The following is an 18967-nucleotide window of genomic DNA, read 5'->3' on the forward strand; positions in this document are numbered from 1 at the left end:
AAAAAAAAAAAAAAAAAAAAAAAAAAGAAGTAAATAGTACTGAATTGGTAATACAAACTCACTTTCTTGACGTCTTACTTTGCAGTTTGACAAGGATGCATTGTTGAGATCTGATCTAGCTCTCAAGTCTAATAAGCCTCAACCAGAGTTCTTCTGTAAAACATTGACTGCAAGTGACACAAGCACTCATGGGGGGTTCTCCGTGCCACGCCGTGCTGCTGACAAGATCTTCCCCCCTCTTGTGAGCATTTTTGCTTACTTTTGCCATGTTATTCATCTTCTTTTCTGTCAATTTCAAAGTGTAATACTGTTTATGTCCTTGCTAGGATTTCTCAATGCAACCACCTGCACAAGAGCTTGTTGCTAAGGATCTACATGATACTGTATGGACTTTCCGTCACATATATCGAGGTACATAACATTGGCTAATCATTTCGAAGCATGTGTTCAAGCTCATAGCTCGTATGGAAATGTCCTCGAATCGTTCTCTAAGCATTGGTTTGCCTCCCTTGTTTTCGTCATTACAGGTCAACCGAAACGACATTTGCTGACAACAGGATGGAGCTTATTTGTTAGTGGCAAGAGACTTCTAGCTGGTGATTCAGTTTTGTTCATAAGGTGATGACATGTCTTGGTGTTACTTGTCGGAAAAAAGTCCACGTCTATGATCATTAACTTACATAGTTTGGTCTTGAACAGAGATGAAAAACAACAGCTTCTATTGGGCATTAGGCGAGCGAATAGGCAACCGACAAACTTGTCATCATCAGTGTTGTCGAGTGATAGTATGCACATTGGTATTCTTGCAGCTGCCGCCCATGCTGCTGCAAACAACAGCCCTTTTACTGTCTTTTACAACCCAAGGTTTGTGTCAGTTGCATCTTTTATTGGTGTTTCCTTATGAATTAAAGTAGTCCGAGTATTCAAATGCACTTTCCTTGTAATGCAGGGCAAGTCCTTCAGAATTTGTCATTCCTCTAGCCAAATACTATAAGGCGGTGTCTGCGAACCAAATATCGCTTGGTATGCGCTTCCGAATGATGTTCGAGACTGAAGAGTCTGGAACGAGAAGGTAGATGTAATGGATTTTCCTGTTTTAGATGAAATAATATACACGAAAAAAAGAAAAAAAAAAGAATAAACAAACTTATTGAGATTGATGAATAGCCCAAACCCACCACTAGCAGATATTGTTCTCTTTGAGTTTTTTCTTTTGGACTTTCCCTCAAGGTTTTAAAACACGTCTGCTAGGGAGAGGTTTCCACACCCTTATAAAGAATGCTTTGTTCCCCGCTCTAACCGATGTGGGATCTCACAATCCACCCCCCTTTGAGGCTCAGCGTCCTTGCTAGCACTCGTACCCCTCTCCAATCGACGTGGGACCCCCCAATCCACTCCCCTTCGTGACCCAACGTCCTTGCTGACACACTGTCTGGTGTCCATCCCCTTCGGGGTTCAGCCTCCTCACTGATACATCGCCCGGTATTTGGCCCTGATAACATTTGTAACCGTCCAAGCCCACCGCTAGTAGATATTGTCCTCTTTGGGCTTTCCCTTTCGAGCTTCCCAAACACGTCTACTAGGGAGAGGTTCCACACCTTTATAAAGAATAGAACGTTTTGTTCCCTACTTCAACCGACGTGGAATCTCACAGCAACATTGATGATATACACTGATTTGTATCTGTTTGTGATCATTTGCCAAAAAACTAAAAAACTTTTGAGAAATAAATTTTTCTTCATGAATCAAGAAATGTTTTCGCTTTTGATTGCATCCGAAGCAGAAGTGGATATATGTTATAGGCTCAATACTCCTCTTTGGTTTATCATAATATGCTTCAGTTCTTGCATTGAAAATCATCTTCTCTGCAGGTATATGGGCACTATCACAGGTATAAGTGATCTTGATCCTGTCAGATGGAAGGGCTCACAATGGCGTAATCTACAGGTTTGATATCCACTTTGTTCCCCATCTTTTCATCCTTGAAAAATGATTACCTACACAGTTTGGGGCATTTCTAATGCATAGTGAATCCTTGATTAGGTCGGGTGGGACGAGTCGACAGGAGGAGAACGACGAAACCGAGTCTCGATATGGGAGATTGAACCGGTTATTGCTCCCTTTTTCATTTGCCCCCCTCCTTTCTTTAGATCAAAACGTCCAAGACAACCAGGAATGCCAGGTACATTACTTAGTACATCATTACAAATCTGTTTAAAAGGGATATTAGTGCCCTTCATGAACTAGATGATCCATACCTGACCCATATTTTCGCTTGCAGATGATGACTCCTCTGATTTGGATAGTATATTTAAAAGAACAATGTTTGGTGATGATTTCTGCATGAAAGATCCGCAGGGATATCCCGGCCTAAACTTAGTTCAATGGATGAATATGCAAAACCCTTCACTCTCCAATATGCAGCCAAATTATATGCATTCATTTTCTGGATCTATGCTTCCAAACCTTGGCGGAGTCGATATTTCTCGACAACTTGGCATGTCGAATGCACAAAATCCTCAATCAAATAACATACAGTTCAATGCACAAAGGCTACTTCCTCAAGCTCAACAGTTAGATCAGCTACCTAAGATACCATCGACTATGAACTCAATGGCATCCGTCGTGCAGCCACCGCAACAGTTCGATGATATCTCTCAGCAGACACGGCAGAATGTCGTCTCGAGCCAGATTCAGTCTCAAATAATGCAGCAGCCTCATGCTAATGGGATCTTACAGCAGCAAACCTCTTTGCAAAACCAGCAGCTTCAAAGAAGCCTCCCTCAGAACATGCTAATGCAGCAGCATCAGCAAATTTTGGGGCAGAATCAACAGCAGAATATGAACCAGCCACCGATCCCGGATCAGTCGAATCATCCGTTGCAAATGTCTGATAATCAGATTCAAATGCAGATGATGCAAAAGTTTCAGCAACAGCAGCAATCACTTTTGGCTCAGCAGTCTGTTCTTCAGCCTGCTCAACTTGCCCAACTCCCGGAACAGCAGAGCTTTTCGATATCCATGTCAACTAACCAAACGATCGATGTACCTCAATCTGCCCCAGCTGCAGGCCCTCCTCCATCAGCACAGCAGGCACCAAAGAGCCATAGCTCAAATCAGCATTTGCAGCCAAAATTCCCACAGTTACAGCAACAGCCTCATGATATGTCTAGGCCAATGGGACATAACAATCAGTTCTCTGCAGCTACTAGTAGTGTAATAACAGGAGCAGCAGGGGCAGGTCAATCAGGAATCACTGATGACATACCATCATGCTCCACATCTCCTTCCACAAACAACTGTCCAAGTTTGGTTCAACCTGTAACGAACGGACGCCTACATCGAACCACCGGATTAGTCGACGATGTTGCTCAATCTGCTGCTACAATATTCAGTACCAACACCTTGGATAGCATATCACCAAATGCCAACTTGGTTAAAAACATACCACACAAGGCTGCTGTTAAACCTTCACTGAATATCTCCAAGAATCAAAGCCATGGAGTTTTGACACAACAGACCTTCTTGACCGGTGCTGTTCCACAGACAGAGTTCTTGGACACATCGTCGTCAACAACGTCGGCTTGTCTTTCCCAGAATGATGCTCAGCTGCAGCAGAATAATATAATGTCTTTCAACTCACAGCCCATGTTGTTTAGAGATGGTTCACAGGATTTGGAGCCACCAACGGATCTTCATAACATTCCTTATGGGACTAATGTTGATGGACAATTGGTAGCACATTTAAATTCAGATCCTTTGTTGAACAAAGGCATTGGAGGGTTGGGGAAAGATTTCTCCAATAATTTCTCTTCTGGAGACATGCTTGCCACATATGACGCACAGAAAGATCCTCAACAGGAAATCTCTTCTTCTATAGTTTCACAATCATTTGGTATTCCGGATATGACATTCAATTCCATGGATTCAACGATAAACGACAGTTCCTTCTTAAATAGAAACCAATGGGCCCCTCCACCTCCTTTTCAACGTATGCGAACCTATACCAAGGTACATATAAAATGCCGATGTCATTTCCTTTTTGATTCTCCATGTTGTCTAACTTGCTTGTTTTGATTATTGAAGGTGTACAAACGTGGAGCTGTTGGGAGATCTATTGATATTACTCGCTACTCGGGCTACGATGAGCTTAAACAAGATCTCGCCCGTCGGTTCGGTATCGAGGGGCAATTGGAAGACAGGCAAAAGATAGGCTGGAAACTTGTTTATGTGGATCATGAAAACGATGTTTTACTTGTAGGCGACGACCCTTGGGAGTAAGTCTTTTATTTGCATCTTTCGTTATAAATGTCTGTTTAACATCTTAAGCCCAACGCTAGTAGATATTGTCCTTTTTGGGTTTTCTTTTTTGGGCTTTTCCTCAAGGTTTTAAAACGCGTTTGCTAGAGCTAGGGAGAGATTTCCACACCCTTATCTAGAATATTTCGTTCTCCTCCTCAACCGACGTGGGATCTCATATCAGTGCTAGCTACTTGTGTACAACTCCTAAAGAGTCATCTCATGAATAAATAGAATGAGTAAATCTGTAACCGCCCAAGCCCACCGTTAGCAGATATTGTCCTCTTTAGGCTTTTCCTTCCGGGCTTCCCTTTAGGGTTTTTAAAACGTGTTTGCTAGGGAGAGGTTTCCACACCCTTATAAAATAATGTTTCGTTCTCCTCCTTAACCGATGTGGGATCTCATATCAGTGCTAGCTACTTCCTTACAGCTCTTAAGAACAAATAAAATGAGGAAATCTGTAACCGCCCAGACCCACCGTTAGCAGATATTGCCCTCTTTAGACTTTCCCTTCCGGGCTTCCCTTCAGAATTTTTAAAACGCATCTGCTAGGAAGAGGTTTCCACACCCTTATAAAGAATGTTTCGTTCTCCTCCCCAACTGATATGAGATCTCATAGTCTGAATTTCATAGTGTTAGGAATCACTCTCCAGAATGGTATGATATTGTCCACTTTGAACATAAGCTCTCGTGGTTTTGCGTTTGGTTTTCCCGGAGATGTATTCCTTACTTATAAACCTATGATTATTAGTCAATGTTGGACTCCCTCCGAACTTATTCTTGCAAGCTCGTAATCGTTATCCTTGTTCAAACTTTCAGGGACTTTGTGAACTGTGTACGAAGCATCAAGATCCTCTCCCCACAAGAAGTCCAACAAATGAGCTTGGATGGAGATTTTGGCAACGGTGTCCTACCTAACCAAGCCTGCAGTAGCTCAGATGGTGGAAACGCTTAAGCACACAGCCTAAACGCTGACATTCCCTTCTATTGGTTACTGATTCTTATAACTCTTAGCTCAAAGTTCATAGCTTCATATATCACTACGGCTACGATTCCCTGTTAGCAATGGAGGAGATATTATAGGCAACCAACACTCACTCAGCAATAGCTTAGTCATTGTCTGGTTAAATTTTCTTGAAACTCTTAGCCTAAGACAACTTTAGAAGCATAGTTGAGTAGAAGTTGAAGTGGAGAGAAAAGTGAAGGTTCATCTGGGTTGGAGTTGTCTTGTCATGGAAGGTGGTATATTATTCACCGATCTGATATTATATAGTTTATGATAGCGTTGCCATTGTTGTAACAAGAGCTGATCTTGTTTGCCACGCCGTAATGTTGTATTATTGTGATGCAGTTTAGCTAGCAAAAGTATGAAACTTTGTATCCTTAGATTTTGCTTGTAAATTAGAAAAGATGTGCAGGTTTTCTTTCCTAGTCTAATGAGAAATGGCTTATATGCAATTTTTTTCTATGAGGATCATGTCTTGAGCTTGGATAATTTGATTCGTTTTAAGAGGTCTTCTAATTTTGTGAGATCCCACGTCGGTTGGAAAGGAAAGTGATGCATTCCTTATAAAAGTGTAGAAACCTCTTTAATAGACGCATTTTAAAACCATGAGGCCAATGGCGATACGTACTAGGCCAAAGTGGACAATATTTATTAGTGGTGGGCTTGAACTATTACAAATGATATCAAAGCCATTCTTTTTTTTTAAGAGGTCTTCTAATTTTGTGAGATCCCACGCCGGTTGGAGAGGGAAGTGATGCATTCCTTATAAAAGTGTAGAAACCTCTCTCTAATAGACGCATTTTACAATCGTGAGGCTAATGACGATACATAATAGGCCAAAGTGGACAATATTTACTAGTGGTGGGCTTGGACTATTACAAATGGTATCAAAGCCAGACATTAGGCAGTGTGCCAGTGAGGATGTTGGGGAGATCCTATATCGGTTGAAGAGGGGAATAAAACATTATTTATAAAAGTGTGGAAACATTTCTCTAGTAGACGCGCATTTTTTATAAAGGTGAGGGAGTGAAATAGGCCTTATAAAGCTGTGGAAACCTTTCCTTAATATATGTGCATTCTTTCTAAAGGTGAAGGGAACGAAACATTCCTTATAAAGTTAACCAAGCGATGTTGCATTATGCTCAAGTTATACAAAACTCGAAAGAGTGAGATGCGGGCGCAAATGGACAATGATACTTCTCGAGAAACAAGTTTTTTGTTCTCTTTATTTATTTATTTATTATTATTATTTTGTAGTCAGTTCGACCTGACTAAACACTTATAGGTTCAAATGCCACAGTCGACGGGTTCGCAATATACAAACTAAATGGTCCTCCTTTTTCTTGCACATCAATCTTCTCCATCCCATTTGGAGGCTTCATTTCAAAATTGGTTACCAACTTAGCAATGAACATTCCCAAGATTGGCATTGCCACAACGATCCCGGGGCAACTTCTCCTTCCGATGCCAAATGGTATGAGTCGAAAGTCGACGTTACCTCCTACTGTAACTTCTGTGCTACTTTCTTCTTGAAGGAACCTCTCTGGCCTGAACTCTTCTGGATTTTTCCACCATGCCGGGTTATTGCCCAACCACCATGCATTCACCATCACCTTAGACTCCTTTGGAATTGTGTAGCCTCCAAGCTTGGCTTCTTTTAAGTTCATATGTGGTACTAACAATGGTACCGGTATGCGTAGTCTCAATGTCTCTTTCACTACGGCTTGTAGATAGGGTAACTCATGTAAGTTCGATGGTGTGACTTTCATTTCTTTTAAGATCGTTGAGAGTTCGTCTCGAATTTTTTGCTGAAAGGTTGGATGATTCACCAACTCGACTATTGCCCACTCCATTGATCGAAGTGTTGTCTGTATTGCTGCAACGTTGATGTTTTCTATGATGTATAAAACATTTTCTTCATTAATCTCTCCTTTTAGTTGAGCGTTTATAATATGATCTATGGCGCAACTTGTTTTGTGCTCGTCTCCGTTAGCTTCCATAATTTTTCTATCAAAATGAAAAAATATTTAGTTGCTTGAACTAGTTCTAGTGATCACATATTGTAACGGCCCAGGAGAGGTTTCCACACCTTTATAAAGGGTGTTTCGTTCTCCTCCCTAACCAATATGAGATATCACAATCTACCCCCCTTCAAGGCCCAACGTCCTTATTGACACTCGTTCCTTTCTCCGATCGATGTGGGACCCCCACCAAATCCACCCTCCTTTGGGGCCCAACGTCCTTGCTGGCACACCGCCTTGTGTCTACTCCCGATGGAGAGGTTCCACACCCTTATAAAGGGTGTTTCGTTCTCTCTAACCAATGTGAGATATCACAATCCACCCCCCTTCAGGGCCCAGCGTCCTCGCTGGCACTCGTTCCTTTTTCTAATCGATGTGGGTCCCCCACCAAATCCACCCTCCTTCGAGGCCCAATGTTCTTATTGGCACATCGCTTCGTGTCTACCCTCGAGGGAGAGGTTTCAACACTCTTATAAATGGTGTTTCATTCTCCTCCCCTCTACCCCTAAGGAGAGGTTTCCACACCCTTATAAAAGAAATTTCGTTCTCCTCCCCTTTACCTCTGAGGGAGAGGTTTCCACACCCTTATAAAGGGTATTTCGTTCTCCTCCCCAACCAATGTGGGATATCACAATTCACCCCCCTTCAGGGCCTAGAGTCCTTGCTGGCACTCGTTCCTTTTTCCAATCGATGTGGGACCCCACCAAATCCATCCCCCTTCGGGGCCCAATGTCCTTATTGGCACACCACCTCATGTCTACCCCCCTTCGAGGAACATACTCCTCACTAGCATATCGCTTGATGTCTAGCTCTGATACCATTTGTAACAGCTCAGGCACACCGCTAGCAGATATTGTCCGCTTTGGGCTTTACCTTTCGGGCTTCCCCTCAAGGTTTTTAAACGTGTCTGCTAGAGAGGTTTCAATTGTTCTCCTCCCCAAACAATGTGGGATAATACACCTATTTTTCATAAGTGTTGTGTTGTGCATTACATGGATTAAGAAGTTCAAAGGTGTCAGTGCTACGTACCTTCTCTTCTCAACATAGTTAATGTTGAAAAATGCCAACCTCTCATTTCTCAACTCCTTGCACTTGTTCAAGTAACCCCTCAAAAAGGGTCTGAGGAAAGGAATGAAATCTCCATAATTATATTCCGAACTTTGTGCCAATCGCATTCTTTCCGAGTTCAATCGAGTCGCCTCAATGTATAAAGGATCGTCTTGAGATTCAAACTTCGAATCAAACATCATTCGGTACATGATATTGTACATCATCAATTGCAAGGGCTTTCTTATGACTAACCCTTCCGATCTCACCTTCGAGTTATTCTTAAGATCACGAACAACCAATTCCATTTCTTCCTCCCACATACCACTATAGGTATGCACAACATTGTTTGTAAAAAGTGGTTGTGTCATGATTCTACGCATTTTACGCCAATGCTCACCATAAATCGTGAACACCATATCTTGTCCATTATTAGTGAAAATGTCGAAGACGACATTTCGAGGACGAGAGCCAAACTCCGCACCTTGAGCATGAAGAACTTGTCTAGCAAGCTCAGCATCAGACACCACAACTAGATTCTTGTAGCCGAGTTTGAGTCGGAACACCGAGCCATATTTTTGCGCTAACGACGCAAGAACACGATGGTTGAGGTCGTTCCCGACTTGGAGCCAGTTCCCGAAGATAGGAATAGGGAGAGGACCAGGAGGAGTATTGGAGAAATTGGAGAAGAGTATGATAGCAAAGACAAAAGCAATGGTAAGAGTGATTAAAAGGATGTTTAAGGAGATGAACAAGAACTTGGTGAGCAACCCCAAAACTAGTAGAGAAACTAAGCTAAGGAATGCAAACTTTGTTGGTGAATGCGCCATGGTCATAGAGAAAGAGATGAAGATGGTTGAGTTGAGAGATGGGTTCATATAGATATGGTGGAAGGGGTTGATGATGAGCTCCGCCGTGATAAACATGAGTGGTTCATATTAATTATTGATAGCAAAAAGAGAGAGTAGTGCCAAAGAATGAACAAAACAACCCCACCTTCCTTATTTGGTTTACCTAAGATTGAAGCAACAAAGCCTACAAGGCCACGAGAAAGATTCTCCAAAAGATTGTCGGGTAATATAGGTGTTCGTATGACCCGAACAATTCGGATTATCCGCTTCAAATCGTGGGTTGGGTTGGGTTTGATTTTTTTCAGTTTTGGTTGAGTTGGGGTTTTCGAAAAATCAAAAAATCTAATTCGATTTGGTCGGGTTAAAATAGGGTTCACAACCCAACTTATCTCTGCCTTACTTTTTGACACCTTAGTCACTTTCTGACTACACCTTCGAGGTTCACAATTCTTTGTTCGATATTTAGGGATTCTATTGCTATGACTAAGTTTAGGGCATGACTCTAATCCCATGTTAGGAATCACGACTCTCCACAATGGTATGATATTGTCTACTTTGAGCATAAGCTCTCATGGTTTTGCTTTGGGTTTCTCCAAAAGGCCTTCATCTAAATTACATAGAATTACATATGAAAAGTAAGAACACTCAGCCCTAATGATAAATTATTACTCAAGGGAAAGTAAGATTTCAAATTATGTTGTTTATCAAATATTTCAAAGTAAGAATACTTATTTGAGATTAGAATTACTTCAAAAGCAAGATTGATCATGTCAATCTTGAATGATTCTACGTACAATCTAAACTACGTAAAATTGCAAAGAAACGTAGTCATTGACTAAAAGAAAGCACAAATGTTTCTTTTACTACATTTTCCAAGTCTTCTTTACAAAAATAATATACATGTTTTTATATAGCCTCAAAATGAAACTATTGATCTTCCATGAGGCATTTCAAGAGTTCGTAAGTGTCATACTTTATCTCCATAATTAGCCACCATGTATACTTTAGAATAAATTAATGAAATTATAGTACATAGTTTTCTTTACTTTTGATCTTAATCGTAAGGTAATTTGTTTCGAAACTTTCCCTTAAATTGATTCTTAATTGTTTTTGGAATTCTTAGATAACTTAAATCTAAAAATTTTGTTCTTCGACAAGGATGTTAAATCAAATCCAAGAGTTTCATAACAAAAGGTCTTCTTAAGGACTCGAACTTTGTATCAAACATCAATTATTATTTGAATTGGATTTATTTTTTTTATTGTAATCTCAAGGCTTTAAATCACCAACCAAGGTGGGATATCATAATTCACCCCCGAGCCCAGCGTCCTCATTGACACTCGTTCCTTTCTCCAACGTCTTTACTAGCACACCGCCTCGTGTCTACCCTCTTCAGGGAAGAGCCTCCTCGCTGACACATCGCCTGATGTCTAGCTTTGATATCATTTGTAATGGCCCAAGCACACCGCTAACAAATATTGTCCTCTTTGGGCTCTCTTACGAGCTTTCCCTCGAGGCTTTAAAACGTGTCTACTAGGGAAAAGTTTTCACACCCATATAAACAATGTTGCATTCTCCTCCCCAACCAATGTGGAATATCATTTGAAGGAAATTTTTCAAAAGGAGTTATAAATCTTAATAAATATTCAAAAATAAATAAATAAATGTTTTACAAATCAACCTTTCATTTTTATTTAAAAAAATTGAATAAAAACCACCTAAATCAACTCAATTCAAAAAATTTATGAATCGATTAGGTTCATTATTTAGCAAGGGTTGTTCAAGTTGAAAATTATACCACCCGAACAATCAAACTCAAGTACACCCGTTCAATCATTTATACGTAATCTCTTTTTAATAAATATAATGAAATTTAGTATAGTATATGATCAAATAAATTAAAATACACTCACATGCATAGCTTGCCGACTTGATTGGACTTACTATCTAACTTACTCAACACTTTTTTAAAGTTTATTTTCTTTCTGTTTCCAAAAAAGGACCGATGATTGCAAGTTATGTGTTGGGTGTTCGGGAAATCTTACTAGTAAAATATTTGTATATTTTTTTAGGGATGTTCATATGACCGGATAACCCGACCAATTCGTATTATCCAACTCAAATTATAAAAGCTGAGTTGGATAAAAAATTTTGAAAAATTGAAAATTTGGGTCGGTTTGTAAGTTGACATTTTTTTGTCGAGTCAACTCGACCAACTCGAAAACAGAGTTACAATTCAATCTATCCCTACTTTTAAAATTATTATGAAAATTAAGAATATTTGACGTTTATTACTAATTTCAGTAATGCGTGCGACTGAAATTAGAGTTTATAACCTAACCAATCCATGTACCCCTAGTACTTTTATTGCCCGTTGGTTGGATTATGATTCGAAAGTCTTTTAAAAGCCCCATGATTAAAATAAAATTTAAATAAGGTAATTTTATTGCTCGTTCCCTTGACTTCGGCTCGACTCAACTTGATTTGGCACACTCTGGTAGCTCTTAAACGGCTCATTTGGCTCGAGTTGGGCTATTTGGATTTGTTTTTTTTACCCGAGCTATTTTTTACACTCTTGGAGGCATCTGAGGTTAGTAAGACCCATGTTTGCTTAATTTAAATTATTTTAAGCTAAAAATTTGAATCATCTGATACCTTTAGGTAAGTTAAGCTCGTTAGTTTATTCTAATTCAATGTCATGGGTTCACACCGGTTGAATTGAATGTTGAGGAACATATTCGAGCCAGCTCTAGGAATACTTAGTGATTCTGACTTAGGCCAACCAAGTAAGTGGCTTTACTGTTGGCTTAGTTAGATGAATTGTATAATGTATGATGATGTGTACTTTGTGTCTCATGCACGTGTCATAATTATGGTTGTTATGTTATGCAATGTCATGTTGTACCATGTTATGCATTGTTACGTTATGTTATGCAATGTTGTGTTATTCCACGTGTATAAGCTATGTTATAGTGTGACCATGTCATGTTGTAAAATCATGTTAAAGATGTTGATAATCTATGATGCATAAACCTCCATACACCACACCATGTAAGTTATTTTATGTATGGAAGATTTGACAAGAATTATGCATGCATGATTCTAGACTCATTATGTTATAAATAAATGATGATTTGACTTGCATCATAAAGTTATGTCATGATTTTAAGCTTGGGGACTCCATGTTAGGTTATGGAGTCTGCTCTCTTATTTATAGCTGGGTCAACTGTATATCCGGTAAAGCTATATTTGGTAAAGTTATATATGGTAAAACTATATATAGTAAAGCTATATTCGGTAAAGCTATATATGGTAAATAGATATATATAGTAGATGGTTAAATCAGGTAAAGCTATATATAGTAAAATGAACCATATATATATCCTGTCTGGTAGAACTTTGAAAATGTACTTTCTATATTCTTTGTAATTCTCTCTTACTGTACTTACGTGAAGTCATCAATAAAAAAAAAATCCTTTTAGCCAGAGTTCTCCTTGCACTTTTCTCTATCCTGTTCTTTGTGTTCATCTAGATCGAGCGTGTGCGTTGTTGTGCGACCCTAACAATTGGTATCAAAGCTACGCAAAATTCACCTGGAAAGTTCAAAGATTGGAATTGAGAAGTTTGATGGATCCGATTTCGGTTTCTAGAAGATGCAGATTGAAAATTATCTGTACCAGAAAGATCTTCACGAGCCTCTATTAGGGGTGAAGTCGGATACCATGACCACGGAGCAGTGGAAGCTCAAGGATCGACAAGCATTGGGGCTAATCTAGTTGACGCTATCAAAAAACGTGGCATTTAACATTATCAAGGAGAAGACAACGTCAGATCTATTGAAGGCGCTGTCAAATATGTATGAAAAACTGTCGGCTATGAACAAGGTGTATTTGATGCGGAGATTGTTCAATCTACAGATGTCTAAAGGTGGATCTGTTGCTGATCATATAAATGAATTCAATATGATCATAAGTCAACTAAGTTCGGTGGAAATTAATTTTGAAGATGAAATTAAAGTGTTGATTTTGATGTCATCCTTACCCGAGTCATGGGATACTGTTGTTGCCGCAATCAGCAATTTCCGAGGATCTGATAAACTAAAGTTTGATGAAATTCGAGATGTAGTTCTCAGCGAAAGTATTCGCAAACGGAAAACTGGAGATTCATCAGGCAATGCTCTCAGTGTTGATCGAAGGGAAGAAGTAAATCAAAGAGCTCAAACAAACATGGACGATCAAAATCAAAGAACTGGGGAAAATCTCCAAACAAACTCAACGTAACGTGTTGGAGCTGTGGGGGAAAAGAACACTTTCGGACAGATTGTACAAAACTAAAGAAGAAGCAGAATCATAAATCTGAAGACACTGAGAACGTTTTAATTCTTAGTGTGGACAGCCCAGCTGAATCCTGGATTTTGGATACAGGTGCATCGTTCCATTCATCTCCAAGTAAGGAATTGTTTTGAAATTTCAAATCAGTAAATTTCGGGAAGGTGTATCTTGCCGACAACAAAACCTTGGAGATTGAAGGGAAGGGAGATGTCTCCATACAAACTCCAGCAGGAAATCAGTGAACATTACAAGATGTCAGATACATTCCTAGTCTCAAGAAGAACCTGATCTCTATTGGTCAGTTGGATAGCACAAGCTATACAGCAGAGTTTGGAAAGAGTTCATGGAAGATTGTGAAGGGCGCCATGGTTGTTGCACGTGGCACAAAATCCGGAACCTTATACACTACTGCAGAGTGTATAAACATGATTGCTACTGCTGAGAGTGCGTCCAATTCAAGTCTATGGCACAATAGACTTGGACATATGAGCGTCAAAGGAATGAAGATGTTGACTGCGAAAGGAGCTTTAGAAGGCTTAAAATCTATTGATATGGGTCTTTGTGAGAGCTGTGTTATGGGCAAATAGAAACGAGTTAGTTTCACAAAGGCTGCCAGAAAACCGAAGAAAGTACGGTTGGAAATGGTCCATACAGACGTCTGGGGACCATCTCCAGTTTCATCACTTGGTGGATCAAGGTACTACGTCACCTTCATCGATGACTTCAGCAGGAAGGTATGAGTTTACTTTTTGAAACACAAGTCAGATGTGTTTACCACCTTCAAGAAGTGGAAAGCTGAAGTTGAAAATGAGACCGGCTTGAAGATCAAATGCCTGAGGTCTGACAATGGAGGAGAGTACAACAAATCAGAGTTTATAACATTTTGTGCAGCTGAGGGAATTAGATTAATAAGAACAATTCCTGGTAAGGCAAGACAAAATGGTATTGCAGAAAGGATGAACAGAACATTGAATGAGCGAGCAAGAAGCATGAGGACTCACTCTGGACTACCAAAGACATTCTAGGCTGATACTGAACACATCAGCATATTTGATTAATAGGGGGTCGTCAGTACCCTTGAAGTTCAAATTGCCCGAAGAAGTATGGACAGAAAAAGAACTCAAGTACTCTCACTTGAGAACTTTTGGTTGTACTGCGTATGTTCATGTTGATTCAGAGAAGAGAGATAACTTTGATGCTAAGGCTGTGAAATGCTACTTCATAGGCTATGGCTCTAACATGTTCGGGTACAGGTTTTGGGATGAGAAAAATATGAAAAATTCTAAGACATTGCGATGTGACCTTTGATGAAAATGTCATGTACAAGAATAGAGAGAAGATAAACTCTGAGACTACAAAGCAAGTGGGAGTTGAATTTGAGTGGCAGAAAAATTCACGCAGTGATGTTACAACCGAAACTCAAGAAACTTCTGATCCTATTGCTGAAGAACCAGACGTGGAGCAAGTTGCACCTGAGCAGGTGTTGAGAAGATCATTCATAACTATCAGAGCACCAGATAGATATTCAGCCTCATTACATTATTTGTTGCTGACTGACGAAGGAGAACCAGAGTCCTTTGATGAGGCCCTACAAGTGGAAGATTCAACCAAGTGGGAGCAAGCCATGGATGATGAGATGAGCTCACTTGAAAAGAATAATACGTGGGTGCTGATTGAGTTGCCTACAGGAAAGAGAGCTCTGTTGAACAAATGGGTGTTCAGAATCAAGGTTCAACCAGATGGCAGAAGGAGGTTTAAGGCTCGGTTAGTAGTTAAAGGATATTCACAAAGAAAGGGCATTGATTATGCTGAGATCTTTTCTCCAGTGGTGAAATTAACTACTATCTGAATTCTACTGAGTATTTTTGCATCGGAGAATTTGCACCTTGAGCAAATGGATGTAAAAACGACGTTTTTACATGGAGATCTAGATGAGGAGATCTATATGCAGCAACTAGAAGGGTTTGCAGCTCTAGGCAAGGAGCACATGGTGTGTAAGCTCAATAAGAGCTTGTATGGACTGAAACAAGCACTGAGACAATGGTACAAGAAGTTTGACTCCTTCATGTGCAAGAGTGATTTCCACAGGAGTGAAAAGGATCAGTGTTGCTACCTCAAGAAATACACTGATTCTTATGTGTTTCTACTTATGTATGTGGATGATATACTAATTGCTGGATCAAGTATGAGGGAGATAAACCACCTGAAGGCAAGCTTGTCTTTAGTATTTTAGATGAAAGATTTAGGTGCAGCGAAACAGATTCTTGGGATGAGAATTTCTCGAGATAGATCTGCTGGCACATTAAATCTACCCAAGAGCAGTACATTGAGAAGGTGTTGTCCAAATTCAAGATAAATAACGCTAAACCCAGGACTACCCCCTTGGCAAATCATATTAAATTGTCAAAGGGGCAATATCCCAAGACAGTTGAGAAACGTGAGCACATGACATCAGTTCCGTACGCTTCTGCAGTTGGGAGTTTGATGTATGCTATGGTCTGCACTAGACCTGACATAACACATGCAGTGGGAGTTGTTAGCAAGTACATGGCAAATCCAGGGAAAGAACATTGGGAAGCTGTGAAGTGGCTTCTGAGATATCTGAGAGCTACATCCAATACTTCACTTTGTTATGGCAATGGCAAAGTAGTTCTGCAAGATTTTGTGGATGCTAATTTGAGTGGAGATGTAGACTCCAGCAAGAGCACATTTGGATATATCTACACTATAGATGGAACAGCAGTGAGTTGGATGTCCAAGCTTCATAAATGCATTGCTCTTTCATCTACTGAAGCTGAGTACGTGGCCATAGCTGAAGCTGGAACGGAGACGATATGGATGACAGACTATCTAGAAGAATTAGGCCGAAAGCAGTGCAAGAAGATTTTTTATACAGATAGTCAGAGTGTCATACAGTTGGTGAAAAACCCAGTCTATCATTCAAGGACAAAACACATTAGAAGACGATACCATTTCACTCGTAGGTTAGTGGAAGAAGGCGATATGTGTTTGGAGAAAATAAAGGGTGCAAAGAATCCAGCAGACATGTTGGCAAAATGTGTTGATGTTGGAAAATTAAAGTTATGCAAAGCCTTAATTGGTATGGTGTAGGATTAGTCTCCAAATGAGAGAATTGTTAGGTTATGGAGTCTGCTCTCTTATTTATAGCTTGGTCGACTATTATATCCGGTAAAGATATATATGGTAAAGCTATATATAGTAAAGCTATATCCGGTAAAGCTATATATGGTAAATAGCTATATATAATAGATGATTAAATCTGGTAAAGCTATATATAGTAAACTGAACCATATATATATCCGTCCAGTAGAGCTTTGAAAATGTACTTTCTGTATTCTCTGTAATATGTGAAGTCATCAATAAAAAAAAATCCTTTTAGCCAAAGTTCTTGCACTTTTCTCTATCCTGTTCTTTGTGTTCATCTAGATCGAGCGTGTGCGTTGTGGTGCGACCCTAACACCTCATGCATTCTTGTTTTCTTGTACATTGAGATACTTTCCCGTTATGATTAGTATGAACGTGTACCTTACGACATTTATGCTCGCCATGGTGTTATGTGAGTTCTTTCCCTCTGTGGTGTCTTAGCAGCCCATTAGTGAGTGCTAGCCCAACGAGCCAGGCCCAGGGAATATGTGACCCCACTTGGTAGACTCATGTGCCCATGCGTGGGTCGTGTGTAGGGAAGTACTACACATCCAACCCTGTCCAGACTGAAAATCTCCCTAAGGTCATGCCATGTTATTTTTAAGAGGATAAGTCTCATCATATCACACGTGTTTGCATTTTCCAACCCACAACAATGGGGTTACTTACTAAATATTTTAAGCCACGTGTAGTCTTATTTTTTTTAGTAAACGTAAAGCACCCAGGTATGAAAAGACTACCAAATATATTCTTTAAAAAAAATTAAAACTTCAAAAATAATTTTACTGTCACTAACACGTTTAAAATATACTCAAACTTTCAAAAGTAACATTAAAAAGTTTGAAGATAATCTATTTGATAGATGATTTTCGTTCATATATTATTGATGTAGAATTTTTTTTGAACTTTTTTTTTTTATGAAAGTAAAGAGTGTTAATATTACTTTTAAAATTTCATAAAAACATATTACTATCGAAAACAGTATTTTTGAACTTTTTTTTGGTATAAATGATTAAAGTTTTAAGAGTATTTTTAAAATATTGTTTTTGAAACAAAGTACCAAAATTAACGGTAAGGATATTTTTGAAAATTTTAAAAGTTCAGACATTTTTTTTAGACAAAATGCAAAGTTAATGATATTTTTATTAATTTAGCCTTTAAAAAATTAAATGCATATACATTCAAAGTCGTGCAAATGAACCTTTCTTAGGCTCCAATCAAAAAGCTAAAGCAAAAGGCTGTCGAGTGACACAATCGCACTTTTGAAGGCAGCGGACTAGCGATTGTGCGGCACTCACTTTCCAACGATAAGTGAGCTAAGCCAATTTGTTCTTGCATCGCCTACGGCCAAGCGACGTATGATCGAGTCTCTAGCCTCGGTTTTAAAAGAAGGTTTTAGAAAACGAGAGCAGAGATAGATTTTAGAAAGAGACGTTATATAAGCAAGCAAGAGAGAGATAACAACGGCTTACAATATATAACATTGGGTAAGGAGAAGTTGACAACTATTCATAGCCCCCTATAGTACATTATGAGACATTTCATGTCTAGCAGGCCTAGACATGATATTTTTGAAGCGTCATACGCCCTAGAACTACAAAAGTAAAAACATTAGAATGAAAAGAAATGACAAAGGGTTGGCTTGTCATGGGCATGCGGCCATGGGCAACACGCCCTGGACGAGCATGACCGTGACATCCTCTCCCACCTAATTGATTGACGTCCCTGTCAACCGACTACTTTCAAACCTTGCGATCTAGGTGGCGGCGGAGTTCAAATCTTCGGCGCGTTCCCAGCTGGTTTCCTCTGTAGGGAGATTCTTCCATTTGACAAGGAATTCATGAATCGTCCGTACATGTCTTCCTATCTTCCTAACCCTGTCGGCTAGAATCTCCTCTACTTCTTTGGTTTCTTTTTGGTACAGGTCAATGTTCGGTCTCGTGATTGCATTTCGTTGGTCGTCGTCTGGGTCGGGGTGGTAGTGCTTCAAGTTGCTCACATGAATTACTGGGTGGATTTTCATCCATGCGGGTAGTGCAACTCGGTAGGGGGTAGCCCCGATCTTTTTAAGGACTTCAACCGGGCCTTCATATTTTCGAACTAGTCTCTGGTCCTTTCGGCTGCGAAATCTGATCTGTTCTGGTTTTAGCTTGATGAGAACTTGATCTCCTATTCGAAATTGAAGGGAGCGACGCTTCTTGTCCGCCCACTTTTTCATATGCTTGGAAGCCTTCTCTAAATAAGTCC

At 39.7% G+C, this 18967-nt stretch overlaps 2 protein-coding genes across 2 annotated transcripts in view; one reads left to right on the forward strand and one right to left on the reverse strand.

The window, feature by feature from the left end:
* LOC111465340 (auxin response factor 19-like) overlaps positions 1-5764 on the forward strand; it is a 9636-nt gene extending 3872 nt beyond the window's left edge. The window contains exons 5-14 of the mRNA XM_023109659.1: positions 86-241; positions 327-411; positions 528-618; positions 700-864; positions 950-1072; positions 1872-1947; positions 2044-2182; positions 2282-4011; positions 4087-4277; positions 5119-5764. Coding sequence (XP_022965427.1) covers positions 86-241; positions 327-411; positions 528-618; positions 700-864; positions 950-1072; positions 1872-1947; positions 2044-2182; positions 2282-4011; positions 4087-4277; positions 5119-5254 — 2892 coding nt within the window. The 3' untranslated portion in view covers positions 5255-5764. The remainder of the gene's footprint in view (positions 1-85; positions 242-326; positions 412-527; positions 619-699; positions 865-949; positions 1073-1871; positions 1948-2043; positions 2183-2281; positions 4012-4086; positions 4278-5118) is intronic.
* Positions 5765-6487: 723 nt separating this feature from the next.
* On the reverse strand, positions 6488-9232 carry LOC111465341 (cytochrome P450 CYP73A100-like). The gene is made up of 2 exons (XM_023109660.1): positions 8356-9232; positions 6488-7312 (listed from the first exon to the last, which is right to left on the reverse strand). Exons 1-2 carry the CDS (start codon positions 9207-9209, stop codon positions 6577-6579), a joined length of 1590 nt encoding a protein of 529 aa, XP_022965428.1. The 5' UTR covers positions 9210-9232; the 3' UTR covers positions 6488-6576.
* Between the last annotated feature and the right edge of the window lie 9735 nt (positions 9233-18967).

The sequence above is a fragment of the Cucurbita maxima genome, unplaced genomic scaffold, assembly GCF_002738345.1.
Source record: "Cucurbita maxima cultivar Rimu unplaced genomic scaffold, Cmax_1.0 Cma_Scf00029, whole genome shotgun sequence".
In the NCBI taxonomy this organism is placed as follows: Eukaryota; Viridiplantae; Streptophyta; class Magnoliopsida; order Cucurbitales; family Cucurbitaceae; genus Cucurbita; species Cucurbita maxima.

Coding starts and splice junctions, on each gene's coding strand:
- LOC111465341 (XM_023109660.1), bottom strand. CDS start 9,209: ATGACCATGGCGCATTCACCAACAAAGTTTGCATTCCTTAGCTTAGTT. Junction 7,313..8,355: donor AACTATGTTGAGAAGAGAAG/GTACGTAGCACT, acceptor TCATTTTGATAG/AAAAATTATGGAAGCTAACG.